The sequence below is a fragment of the Taeniopygia guttata genome, chromosome Z (assembly GCF_048771995.1).
Source record: "Taeniopygia guttata chromosome Z, bTaeGut7.mat, whole genome shotgun sequence".
Classification (NCBI taxonomy): Eukaryota; Metazoa; Chordata; class Aves; order Passeriformes; family Estrildidae; genus Taeniopygia; species Taeniopygia guttata.
In genome coordinates, this window is record NC_133063.1 from 76,141,163 (window position 1) to 76,153,711 (window position 12,549).

Below are 12,549 nucleotides of genomic sequence, written 5' to 3' on the forward strand. Positions count from 1 at the left end.
GTCTCTTGGGCTTCTGCAGGGCCATGGCCAAGGGCGCACGAGGTAGCGCTGGAGGTCTCAGGGCTTGGTTTGTTTGCTTTCCCTTTGTGGAAACATGTGTTTGCCTGGTGAAACGGGTCTGCAGTTGCTTGAGTATTTATTCAGTTCTACAAAGTGTGCGGCTCAGCTGTCTTGTGACTATTGATAAGCTGCAAGTAGACGAGTGTGTTGTCCATGAATCTGTGGGGGACAAGACCTGGTCAAAGAAACTAAGTTTATAATTGTGAAGCCCTCTTGTGAGGCAAAAAGCAAGGTTCTGTGGATGCATTTTTTGGTGTAGTCTGCAGCTTTGAAAAGTGCATTGCAGCCTGGAGGCGGGGGAGGGGGAGGTGAAGCTGCAAGTCCATGACTGCAGTCTTGTGTTGCTCAGAAGAGGAAGGACATTTTGAAATGGTGGATTCTGTATTTTGAGTCCAATGGGCAACTTTGTGGCTGGGCAGTCAAGAGAACCTGAACGTGGGCCCGTGCCTGGCCAGGTGGCCAAGAAGGCCAAGGGCATCCTGGCCTTTGTCATCAGCAGTGGGGCAGCAGGAGCAGGGCAGTGACCGTCCCCCTGGGCTGGGCAGCACTGTGGCCATAGCTGGGCGTGCTGTGTCCATGTGTGGGCCCCTCTGAAGCAGAAAGTCCTTGAGGGGCTGGAGGGTGTGCAGAGAAGGACATGGGAGCTGGGGAAGGGTGTGGAGCGCAAGGCCAAGGAGGATGTGCTGAGGGAGCTTTAGCCTGGACAACGGGAGCCTCGTGAAAGACCTTCAGGCACACTTCCATGGATGCATACATGACAGTGCTTGCCACACGGGCTGTTTCATCGGCAAATATCTCCTCACGTTATCCTAGTGCTTTTTCCACTGGCATCTGTCGCTCTTCTGTCTTGTTTTTGTTCCTTTATTAGGAGGAGTATTCCTGTTCAATTTCTTGGTTTTTAGCAATGCAAGTGGATTTTCTTCCATCTTTCCTACTCTTTTCCTGCACTTGTAAAGATTCTGGTTGCATTTTCTTTTGTAAGGGGGCCTTTCTGGAGGATGCAGTATTTTTGCATGAGAACACATTGTTTGGGGCAGGGAGCTGTTGTGGTGCCAGGCCAGTCAACAGGGCCTTGCTCTTCGCTTTCATATTAACAGTCCCTGTGTCTTTTTGCAACCCAGGAAATCAGGAGGTGTGGTGTTTGGGAATTGAGCAGGAAATCAATGCTCTTGCATTCCAGCTGGTTCTCAAAGATAAGAGGAGCTGGGAGGGCCTGGCCTTTATTCCTGATTGCAGCCCCTTTAGCAGTGTCAGTGTGGTCGAGTCCAAGAGAAGCACTTGGCCAAGCACAGATGCTGCAAGAGTGCAGTTCCCAGTGCAATGCTCTGGATCTTCTTGTATTCCATAAGGACCTAAATGCTCCAGATTCCCTGAGAGTGTGGTTTATTGAAGGAACAGGAGAGCAATCTCGGGATTGCTGCTGACTGGGGCAATGGCTACCAAGTGTTGATGTATGTAGGAACAAAACTGATAGTAAAGAGAGATTATAAAAGTGAGATCTGTCTGTCTGTCTCTCTATCTATCTATCTATCTATCTATCTATCTATCTATCTATGTAACATTTGCATAATTGAATCTTCTTGGCTCTGGTCCAAAGCAGTTGGAGGTGCAAAGTTCACGTAAAGCATCCCTTTCAGGAGAGGATTAAAGACATGTTCTGATGACCGATTCTGAGCAGGCAGAGCTGTTTCCTCCTCCAGATGTGGTGGTTTTTTCCCCTCAGACATGGTTTCCTCCTCCAGCCTCTTCTTCCTGAAGCCCCCCGTTAATGCTTTAATGTTCAGCCTGTCCCAGAGAGGTGGAAGAATTCCATGTTTTAGTTGGTGAAGAGAACATGAACTCCAGAAGTGTCTCTCACAAGGGCTGAGCTCACAGAGGAAGCCACCTGCAGAGCCAGGATGGAGCTGTGGGACAGGGTGGGGTGTCACTCACTACTGAAAGACAAACAGAGCAAGGCAGAAGCAGAGGGAGGCCCTCAGCAGACCCTTGAGAAATGCCACACCTTCCCTATCAGCTGCCTCAGAGGCTGCTTGAGCTTCAGCCCCAGATGGCCCCTGATTGCAGTGCCAGGGTCACTTTGGCTTCTGTGCCTCCTCATGGGCAGAGAAAGACCCAGGAGAGCTGCAGCACAGTGCTTTGGGAACGTGTGAGCCCATCAGTCCTTGAGTCTTGGCCCTCAAATGTTGTCTGGAAAGTTGAAACCCATCTTCTCTTGCTTTCTGTGCAGGTCCTTCCAGAGAAAGAGCAGGAGCAGCCTGCTTTGTCAGAGATGCCATGGCAGACTCGGGAAGAGCTGTTCCCAGCCCGAGAGCAGGAAGAGCAGCTCAGGCAGCAGGTGGAAGAGCCACAGGAGAATGGCCAGGTAAGCCTGACTTGCCAGGTTTCAGAGGGAAGGGCAGGAAAAGGGGCATAAAATGGAGCTCTTGGGACTGAGGAGGTCAGGAGTCCCAGAGGCACTGAAAGCACAGAGCCTTGGAATCTGCCAAAGTCAGCACTGGGACAGGAGGGTTGCACTGGAAGCAGAGGTGGGTAGGGAAGCAGAAAGAAGTGGCTGAATAAATGGGATTTTGAAGCTGCGAGAGGAAAAAGCTGAGCCTGATGGCAGCTCCCAGTCACTTGCTCTGCATTTGTGTGTACAGAACATCAAGGCAGAGTCACAAGCAGAGCTGCCCGGGGCTCAGAGTGCCATCATGGAAGTGAAGAAGGGGAACAAGGAAGACATGAGAGGAATTCAAGAGGAGATGAATCTCCGTCAGCAGAGGGGCGATCAACAAGACCAGGTGAGTGAAAGAGTGGCAGCCACTCCACTCATGAAAGATCCTCTCTCTTGTATTTTACAGAACTTGAAGGAACAGCTGGACACGGAGTTTCAGAAAATTGACACTAAGATGAAGGCAAAGGAGAAGAGGCAGGAAGAAGAAATGAAAATCATCAGAGAAAAACTTAATCGTCTCCCTCAGGCTCTACAAGAGCAAGTGAGTGAAAGAGGGATAGCCACTGCAGTCACCAAACGGGTGGTTTCTGCCCTTCTTGCCTTTCCAGTGCAGGGCTTCAGGGAGTGAGGTGATGCCTCTGAGTGCCATCCTGCTGTAGTGTGTACCCCAGACACTCTGAAGGACATTTCCTGGTGTGCTGAATCTCAACTGCTGCCCTGGACAGTGGGACTTGTCCTTTGGCCTTTTGGCCAGCAGTCATCCAAATTGATTCTTGCTGGCCTGTTCCTGCTCTCCTTGTTTCTTGAGGTGTTTTTACAGGGGAACATGGTGACCCAGACGGAGGATTGAAACAAGCTGTCTGTACCCCTTGTAAATCTGTTCTTTCCCTTTCCTCACAGTCAATGACTCTTGACTGACAGGGATAAGCCGTAGTCTCTGACTGCTTTCTTCTGTTTGACTTGAGGTGCAAATGTTGACATCTCACCGGGCAGCCTGCAAAGCCTTCCAGCAAATGAGTGGCAATGAAGAGCCCCAGGCCTGGCATGAGGTACAGGAACTGTCCCCACCAAAGTTACTACAAGTTGAGCATGACCTGAAGATGGTGCAGGAAAAGAGGACACAGTGGGAGGAGGCAGAACATTTAAACAAGGAGCTGCAAGTGTGTCTGAAGCCCTTGGAGTGGGAAAGGAATCCTTGAGAGGAAGCAGAATGGTCATTGTGGCAGTGATCCTTCAGAAAATCCATGAAAATGGAACATGAATCTGGCCATGAACTTGAGTAGAACTAACCTTTGGTTTTGACCCATCCAGTTTGAGAAGTGGACATCAGAAAAAACCCATTTAAGAGCCCTGCATGTGGCTGACAGAACCTTACCAAGGGCTTGCATTTGAAATGGAATTTCAGGCTAATCTCTGCCAGGCACCTTTCTGACAAACTCATTTCTTGTTCCAGATCCACAAGGGCTTTGTCAAACCTGCTGCAGCAGCAGCATTGTCTAAAGGAGCCTTTGCTCCCCAGCCTGGGAAGTGGAGCCAGGGCAGTTTGCCCATCTCCAGCGCTGCTCAGCACCAGGAGATCAAGGATGACTCCCTGGAGCAACTGAGTACGTCTGCTGTATTTCTTCTCTGAGGGACAGTGTATTGTGTGCATGTTTCAGCATAGCTGTACCAAATGTTCTTCCTGAGATTGGTGTCCCAGGGACATTTAGAGACATTTCCCCACGGGAACTGCTGTAGAAAATCAGTCTGTGTGCTGGCCACCTGTGCTGCAGAGCTGTCGGCCTGCTTGCTGTTGTTACCCAGGCGACCACAAAGAGTTCAAAGCTTCAGGCTCTGGGGCTGCCTTGTGCATCTTCTGGAAGCTGGGATCTTTGCTTTAAAGTGAGCATCTTGCATTTTGTTTCCCTCAGGGAAAATAGTGAACATGGAAAACCCCGTGGGGAAATATTCTGAACTGGAATATATTGGCAGCGGGTGAGTCCAACCACAGTTACTTCTCCATAACCATGGGCCGGGTGTTTTTCTGGTGGAATATCTATGCAGTGTGAAGTGAGGCCAGCTGCAAACAGACATCTATTGCCATGTTCAGACACTGGGGATAGATTGTCCCATCTCTCAGTGCTGCTCAGAATTTGTGAGTGTGCCCTGAAGGTATTGTCAGAGACATCTTCATGCTGCCAAGGTCTCTTGCCTGCAGCAAGGAGCAGGACCTGGAAGATCTCCTTGTCTCTCAAGTGTGGGACAGCTCTGTGTTAATTTCCTTAGCATTTTTCTATCTCTCCAAATCATACAGCCACACTAATAAAAGGGGAAGAAACCTGCCTGAAAGTGCAACCTACTCCCTGATAGCTGTCAGATAACAGTTCTCAGGAACATTTCTTTCCAAGAGTTTGCTGAAGGAAATTCTCCATGGTCAGGATGAAAACTATGAAAACTGCGCAATTTAGAGCATGAAACCTGAGATGAAAGAAGGAGCTCTCTTTAGGAGCTGAGGCAGTAGATGGCAGCACTTCAGGGACAGGCCCAGTGCCCATGCACTTGAGAGGAAAATGCATCATCTGCCTTCTGGCAGAGCCCGCCTGCATCCTGCAGGTCTTAGGCATTTGCAGCAGAGATCTCCTGTGTGGGCTGGCTTTCACTGCAAGAGCTAAATGGCTTCTAATTTCTTTGCTGCTTTTTTGTTTCTAGGACTTTTGGACATGTGGTTAGAGCACTCAACAAAGCCACAGGAGGAGAGGTAAATGTCAACAGCCCCCTCAGACTCTGCTGCACTCGAGGGCTTTCCCCTCTGGTGTGAGCAGCTGTGGCCAGAGCTTTGGGGAGAGCTGTGCTGAAGAGGCAAAAGAAACACAGACTGGTACCAGCCTGCAAAATACATTGGGGACAGTCTTTGTCCTTCTCAGCTGCCAGAAGGAAGGCACGCAGGGCAGCAGTTCATTTCAGAGAAGGATGTGCTCACTCGCTCTCAATTGCTAAAGCAAAGGTGGTGCCTTAGAGCATCTCACTGCTCTTTGGGGCGACAGCTTCAGAGTCCTGAATTCTCACTTCTGGTTGCCAGCAAATGCATCTGAGAGTTACCGGTAGTTCCTCAGACACCTGCAGTGCTGCACTTGGGAACTGCACATAGGGAGAGATCTGCAAGGGGTCCCTAGAAGCCCTAAGCCCTGCCCATAGCCCTGGATTAGCCACAGAGTATTAAGGCATGGATTACTTCTTCTGAATCCATACAAAGCAGCAGGGAGTGGGCTCAGAGGTTTGTGGGTGAGATACCACTGTTACCAAGTGGACACGGCAAAACCTCAGTGGCCACGTGTCCTGTAACTGGCCCCCAAGGGAGCAGAGAAATGGGCTGTTGCAATGTCAGTTCCTAATTACTGCAATGCCTAATCAGAATGCGGTTTGGCACAGCTTGGCTGTGTCATTGCAAAATCACTCGCTCCATGTGCCTTGTGGTCTCGTGCCACCAACTTCTCAAGTTGCTGATTTTCAATGTCATTTTAGGTGGCCATAAAGAAAATAAATCTCCAAGGACTGACGAAGAAGGAACTAAAAGTCTATGAACTCATGACTGTGAAGATAAATAGGAATCCCAACGTGGTCAACTATTTAGGCAGGTGAGTTGTTGTAAATATTTGTTTACATATTGCAAACATGCAAGATTGTTCACTGGCACAAAACAGAGCTGTAATTATTGGTTAATTATTACTGCTCTGCTCATCTCCGGTGGCTGGGAAGAGAGTGCATCTTGTCTGCAGGAGTATTCCCTGGCACACATAGTTTGAAAATTATTCAAAAATCTGCATCAGTCATATCTAATTAAATTAATAGCCTGTAAGTTCACAGCCACCACATTATTTTGGGACTTGACTTTTTTCAACAGTCCTCTTATGTCTGGGTAAACTAACATGGATTTTCCTTGGATTGTGTCCCCTCTTTTCCATTGCTTTGCATGCCAGGAAGACTAGGTGGTTATTTCCAGAAACACGCAGTGTGACAAGTTTTTTATCTGTTCCTAAACTGCAGTTTTTACTTGCTGGCTATTTAAGACATCTCCTTTTCCAAAGCTGTGCCTTTCTTCTTGAGACAGGTTTCAAACAATGCACAGCCTAGAGGGAATGTCTGTTCCTTTTCTTCTGTCCTTGTCACACAGGGACTTGGAAATAAGAACCAAGAAAATAAACTAACCATGCATGTTTACCTCCATGCTCTTGTTTCCTTCTTTCAGCTATCTTTTGGATAATCAATTCTGGCTGGTTATGGAGTTCATGGATGGAGGCACTCTGAGCGATGCCATCAGCAAGATCTACCTGTCTGAAGACGAGATAGCAGTCATCAGTCGAGAGGTCAGCAAGCCCACCTGTGCTTCCGAGGGCTTGGGCAGGATTGTCTGGGAAACAGAGGCTCAGAACAGGAGAGGTTTCATGTATAAACTTTGTTTTTCTAGTGCTGGTATGCTATGGGCAAGTAAAAGCATCTCAAGGGAACTGCCTGCCAGTGCTCCTGCACTCACTGTACTCAGTTCTTGTACTCTTATCTCCTGCTGTTGTATTCTCACTCTGCCTCCTGTATTTGTATTTGCTCTTCTCCACCTTGCCTCCCTAAACTTGTATCTTGAGCCTGTCTGCACTGCATTCCTTGCGTGTAAAAGCAAAGGTGCTGGTGGCAGGATTTGAAATGATCAGCTGAGAAAAAACAGAGACTCCTTTCTCACAGTCCTCAACTGAAAAGGACAGTAGTGCAGCCAAAATGCTCTTTGCTTCAGGAAGGTGACTGATGTGATACTTCAAGTCTGTGCTGAGGCCAGCAACAAAACTCTCGTCATGCAGCCTCCCACCCAAAAGTGATCCGCTTCACACCAAAGAGAGGGACTTTTTTCTTTCTTGGCCAAACCCCTCCTTTGCCCTCTGCATGGAGAAAGCACATCCACTGCAGCAGCAGTCATCCTGGCTGGTTTGCAGGGGACAGTCTACAACAGCAGGTGCTGTTGCTCTTTCAAAAGCTGACATGCCTTTCCTTAGAAAAGTCCTGCTCTGCAAGTGTTGGAGCAGCAACTCTTCCTCTCAATGGCACTGTGTTCTGCCATTACTCGCCATTCCCATGCAGAGGGAATCTTTTAGAGTCTCTGTTTCCTTTCTTGTGTGATGAAATCACTAATTTTTGCCCTCCTGCTTCTGTTTTCATTCTCAGTGCCTGCAAGGATTGGATTTTCTTCACTGGAACCACGTGATCTACCGAGATGTGAAGAGCGACAACATCCTTCTCAGAACCGACGGCTCTGTCAAGCTGGGTCAGTATATTCCTGGTCAGGTGCAGGGTTCAGGGATGTGGGGTGAGGGGCTGCTTTGAGTGGCTGCCAACTCCCCAGAAATGGTGCTGGTGGCAGTGCAGGGCCCCACCACTGTGAGCTGATGACACGGTTGCAACGTGCACAGAGGTCTAAGGAACCAGGAGAAGTCAAGAGTGGCGTTGGTGTGTTTGTGTCTCTTCCAGAGGGAGGGAGCTACAATCTAAAGCTTCAGGGGAATAAAGGCCACTGCTGTGAGCAGCGTTAAAAAAAATGTGATTTTTTTGGAAGTGGCCAATTCCATACTTCCTTGGCTAAAGCCCCAAGGAAACTGAGTGTGGACAGTTCTTCAGGAGATTCAACAACACATAGACTGAGAGTGGGGAATTCTTTTGCTTGATTTCCTAACTTGACCTGGCTTTCATGGTATGTTTATTTGTCCACAGCTGACTTTGGCCTCTTTGCTCAGCTCACCCCTGAGCAGCATAGACGGAGCTCAGTGGCCGGCATTTCTGGCTGGATGGCGCCTGAAGTGCTGACAGGTCAACCATATGGCCCCAAAGTGGACATATGGTCTTTTGGAATCGTGGGCATCGAAATGGTGGAACGAGAACTTCCTCACAGGAATGAAACTCCTGTTTCGGTAAGGTGCAAATACTCCCTGATCCCACTTGTCTTTCTCACCTGTCCCATGTCCTGTGTGCCATTGGACAAATCCCATTGCCATCTGCTGGCACCACTTCCACCAAGGTCCCCTTCTAAACATGTCCCTGCAGCACATCAGCATCTGCTGTAAATTCGGTTGCATCAGAAGGGAAGTAGCAGTTCAGAAACCTGGCATTTTGGCCTGCAACCTGCCTGACATTTCTCATTTGCTTTTTGAACTCCGCTGGTGCTCTGTCTCTGAAGGGCAAGAATTTTTCAGTAGAGAGGTTAGACATGTGATAAATATCCTAAGAAATTGACGTTACACCTTCCCAGTTTCAATTTTATCGGAAAAGAAAGGAAAATGAAAAAGAAAAAGAAAAAAAGACACAACCACCAAAGCAATGCCCAAGTAGTTTTGTGTAGGAGTGACAGTGGGTAGGACGGTCGGGATGGATGGAGACGAGAGATCTTTGAAGCCAGGTCTTGGAACTTTCGGTTTATTGCAAAGGGAGTGGATGCAGGGCCCTGCTTGGAGCTGCCAGCCACAGCTCGGAGCAGGCCCGAAAGAGGAGCCCAAAAGAGAGACCCGAAAGAGTGAGGAAGTTCCTGTTACAAGACAATAAATCTTCTTCTGTGCAGAATGTTCAAATTTTCACTAACTAATCTAGTCCAAGATACAAATACTAGAGTATTTACCTACAGCCTATAAGAATCATTACATTATCATACTGTGTTACATTTTAAACCCTAAAAACTACTCTTTGGACCCCTTCTGCCAAGCTAGTAGGGTCTGCTCTGACCCTTGGACCTGTCTGCCAGCAGAGGGTGTTGTTTAATCAAAAGGGGATTACCTTCAGCTGGCCATACCATTGTTTTCCAGTTGTTCAGTAACTAAGGCTAGTAACTATCTCAAAGCTTACTTTCATTTCAATCTCGCTTACAGTTTCCATATTCTCAAAATCTTTTGCCAGGCATACATATTTGTAAAGGTTTTCCGGTTTCATCTTCCCCAACAGTTTTGCTTTCTTTTTCTTTTTTTAACCACAGCACATTGATTTTCCTCCACACTGTAGCATCTTTTCCAAGTCCTGTGGGTCTTCAAAACTTTCAGGCTTTCAAATAATCTGTACATTGCTCAGTCATGTGTGTGGGTGGCCTGGATAAGTTGAGGATGTGTTTTTCTCTGACTGCAGTTACTCTAAACCCTTGGCTGTTTCTGGGTCTTTTAAAAAGTTGATGAGCTTGCAGCCTGGTGCCTGGGGCTGGGATCCAACGTGGGCAGTTGATGCTGGTGCTGTGTTCCTTTCCCATAGGAGCAGGGCCATCCCTGGCTTGCACAGTGCTAAGGGCAGTGAGGACTCCAGCTCCCCACCATGTCCAGTGGCTGAGCTCAGTTGCAGAGAGACAGGATAAAGCCCCCTTTGTGACCTCTGAGGGTGTGGGAAAAGGAAAGAAAGCTGCCATAATTATTTATACTCCAGGGGAGTGTGCTTGCTGTCTTGGGCTTGCAAATTTTCCTCTGGGTTGAAGAGGATAATAACAAAGTCTTTTTGGTCACCATCTAGTTCAGTGTCACCAGCACAGAGCTGTTACTATTGTGATGGGCATTTTTCTGGAGACCAGGCTGCAGCCTGGTGTCACGGAGAGCCTGTCAAAACCTCCCACTTCTTACAGACATTTTTTGCGATGGGGACGCCATTAATGCATTGACTTGAGTATACAAATGAGCAGAGGGTGACCATCGGGATGGTGCTTCTTCTTCTGATTTAACCTTGGAAAAGTTTCCTTTTGCCACATAAAGAGGCTGAAACTTGCAGCTGAGAGACAGAGCTGCAGGTGGCTCCTGTGTACCTAAGCCGGCATTTTCATCCCAATACATTTGTGCAGGTGTCTTAAAGGGTCTGTGTTGAATATGAGATTCCAAATGTTTGTTTCCTCACCCTGAGGAATACCTGGTGGATCTCCATTCTTGCCTCCCATGCACCTCTGTTTTCTAGAAGAGGACAAGAAGCTCAATGAGTTTTGGTTTATGACCGCTGTGCTTAAGGGACCAACAAGCACTGCAGAGATGCCTTTCATGTACTAATCCTTGGAAACAATAGCGTTAGTGTAGCAGAGTCCATCTTCTGAAAAGCCTGTCAAGGTGGTGTGAATCCTCAAAGAAGGAAACAAGCTTTGCTGATGTAGCTCCCACTAACTGGGTCAGTCAATGAAATTGACTGCCAAGGCAGGATCAGCGGGATGTTGGAAAAGCCGTGTTTTTTTGTTGGTAAAGGAAAGTCATCTTTCCTTTACCATCTCCATCTTACCAGAAACTGCTCTGCAGAGTGGAGCTTAAACAGTGGGTTCTGGGAGAGCAGTTACAGATGGGAAAGAAGCAGGTGGAGCCTCGTGTTTCCTTTTCCTGCAGGCTGAACTCCCGATAGCCAGAGGAGAGAGACCACAGCTGCGTAAACCCAACCGATTCTCACCTTCCCTGCGTGACTTCCTGAGCTGCTGCCTGCAGACAGACAAAGAGCAGCGCTGGTCTGCCAAGAGGCTCCTGCAGGTAAAATGCCAAGGGGCTGAGGTGAAACAGTGTCTGAGGGATGGGCTCCTCCTCCACCGAGGTCCGAGGCATCAGATGAGCCCCCTTCCTCCTCACCTCCACTCTTGGTGATGTTCAAATGAAAACAGTGAGGAATCCTAGAGTGGGCTGGGCTGGCAGGGCTCTGGAAAGTCCTCTGGTCCAAGTAACCTGCAATGAGCAGGGAAATCTTTAAAGAGATCAGGTTGCTCAGAGTCCTATCCCACCTGACCTGGAATGATTCCAGGGATGGGGACACCTACAAGCTCTTGGGACAACCTGTGCCAGGGTGGCACCATGCTCCGAGAAAAGAAGGTCTTCCTTAGACCTACTCTGATTAGATCCCCATGTGTTTAAAACTATTTGCCCACACTCTCTTGTAACTGGCCCTGTTAAAAAAGGTTACCCCCACTTTCTTCAAAGCCACTCTGAAATCTTGGAAAGCAGCAATAAAGTCTCCCTGGGGCCTGTTCTTCACAAAACTGAATAACTCCACCTCTCTCCGCATTTCCTGAGAGGACAGGTGCTCTGTTTTCTGGCTGTTTCTGTTGCCCTGATTTGGTGGGATGTTCAGTTTTATCTAATGGTAAAAGAACTGAAGTACAGCAATGCAGGGTAGAGAGACATGAAATGGTGGTGGAGGAACCCAAGGCTGCCAGTCCTGGCACAGCACTCTGGAGAGATTTGGCTGTGGGCAGGAGGGGCTGTGAGGGACTCACTGTGAGCCTCTGAGGGGCCCTGGTTTGTGCCCCCCACCCCACCCTTAGAGGTTTCTGGCACACAAACAGGGACAGCTGAGAGGGACTTGTCCCAGCCCCATCTGCTGCCTGGCACGCTCAGGCAGAGGGGAACTGGCCCAGGCTGACTGCCAGGTTGTGTGGCAGAGAGGGAACTGCAGGACCCAGCGCCACTCGGCTGGCCCTGCTGGGAAGGAAGGTGCCATCCCACACAGGAGGGGCAGGGCATGGAAAGGCAGACACTGCTCTGTGTGCCTGTGAAAGTTAGCATGGTGCCTGTCTTTCCAAGACAGGGACCTATGGGAGTCATTGGAGCTTCCTGAAAGGAAGAAACCCCAGGGACAGAAAGCACCATTTCTAGAGCACTAGCAGGGCAAAAATCCCAGCAAGATGGAGAAACCAGAATAAATGAGGCCAGGTTTGCCTGTGATGGCAAGCTCCTGCACATGATGAGTGGGGAACAGATGGTCCCATTGTTTTACTTTCTGGATCTTTCTAGGAGCTAGAGGGATCCTGATTGAGTCTGTGAAGCACTGAGCTTGGAAGGTCATGGTTCACTGTTCTTTGTTGTTTTTTTTCCTGTGGATTAGCATCCATTTGTAACAGCAGCCAAGCCAACGTCCATCCTGGCACTGCTCATCAACTCAGTGAAGATGAAGAAGACGAAGAAGACGAAGAAGACGAGAATCTAACGATGAAGATATTATTACCAAGTTAGAGTAGGATTGTAGAGTAGGACTCTAGAGTAGGATTGTTAAGTAGTTTTGTAGTATAGGTTTATAGATAGGATTATAATTAAATAAAGTTTTTGAAGCATCAA

The 12,549-nt window shown here is 48.4% G+C and overlaps 1 protein-coding gene across 1 annotated transcript; it reads left to right on the forward strand.

The window, feature by feature from the left end:
* Positions 1–2,293: 2,293 nt before the first annotated feature.
* On the forward strand, positions 2,294–12,549 carry LOC140682032 (serine/threonine-protein kinase PAK 3-like). The gene is made up of 12 exons (XM_072922902.1): positions 2,294–2,422; positions 2,700–3,035; positions 3,460–3,543; positions 3,948–4,098; positions 4,405–4,468; positions 5,183–5,231; positions 5,996–6,108; positions 6,720–6,837; positions 7,682–7,781; positions 8,225–8,421; positions 10,837–10,974; positions 12,320–12,549. The coding sequence occupies exons 1-12, from the start codon at positions 2,330–2,332 to the stop codon at positions 12,419–12,421; spliced, it is 1,545 nt and encodes a 514-aa protein (XP_072779003.1). The 5' UTR covers positions 2,294–2,329; the 3' UTR covers positions 12,422–12,549.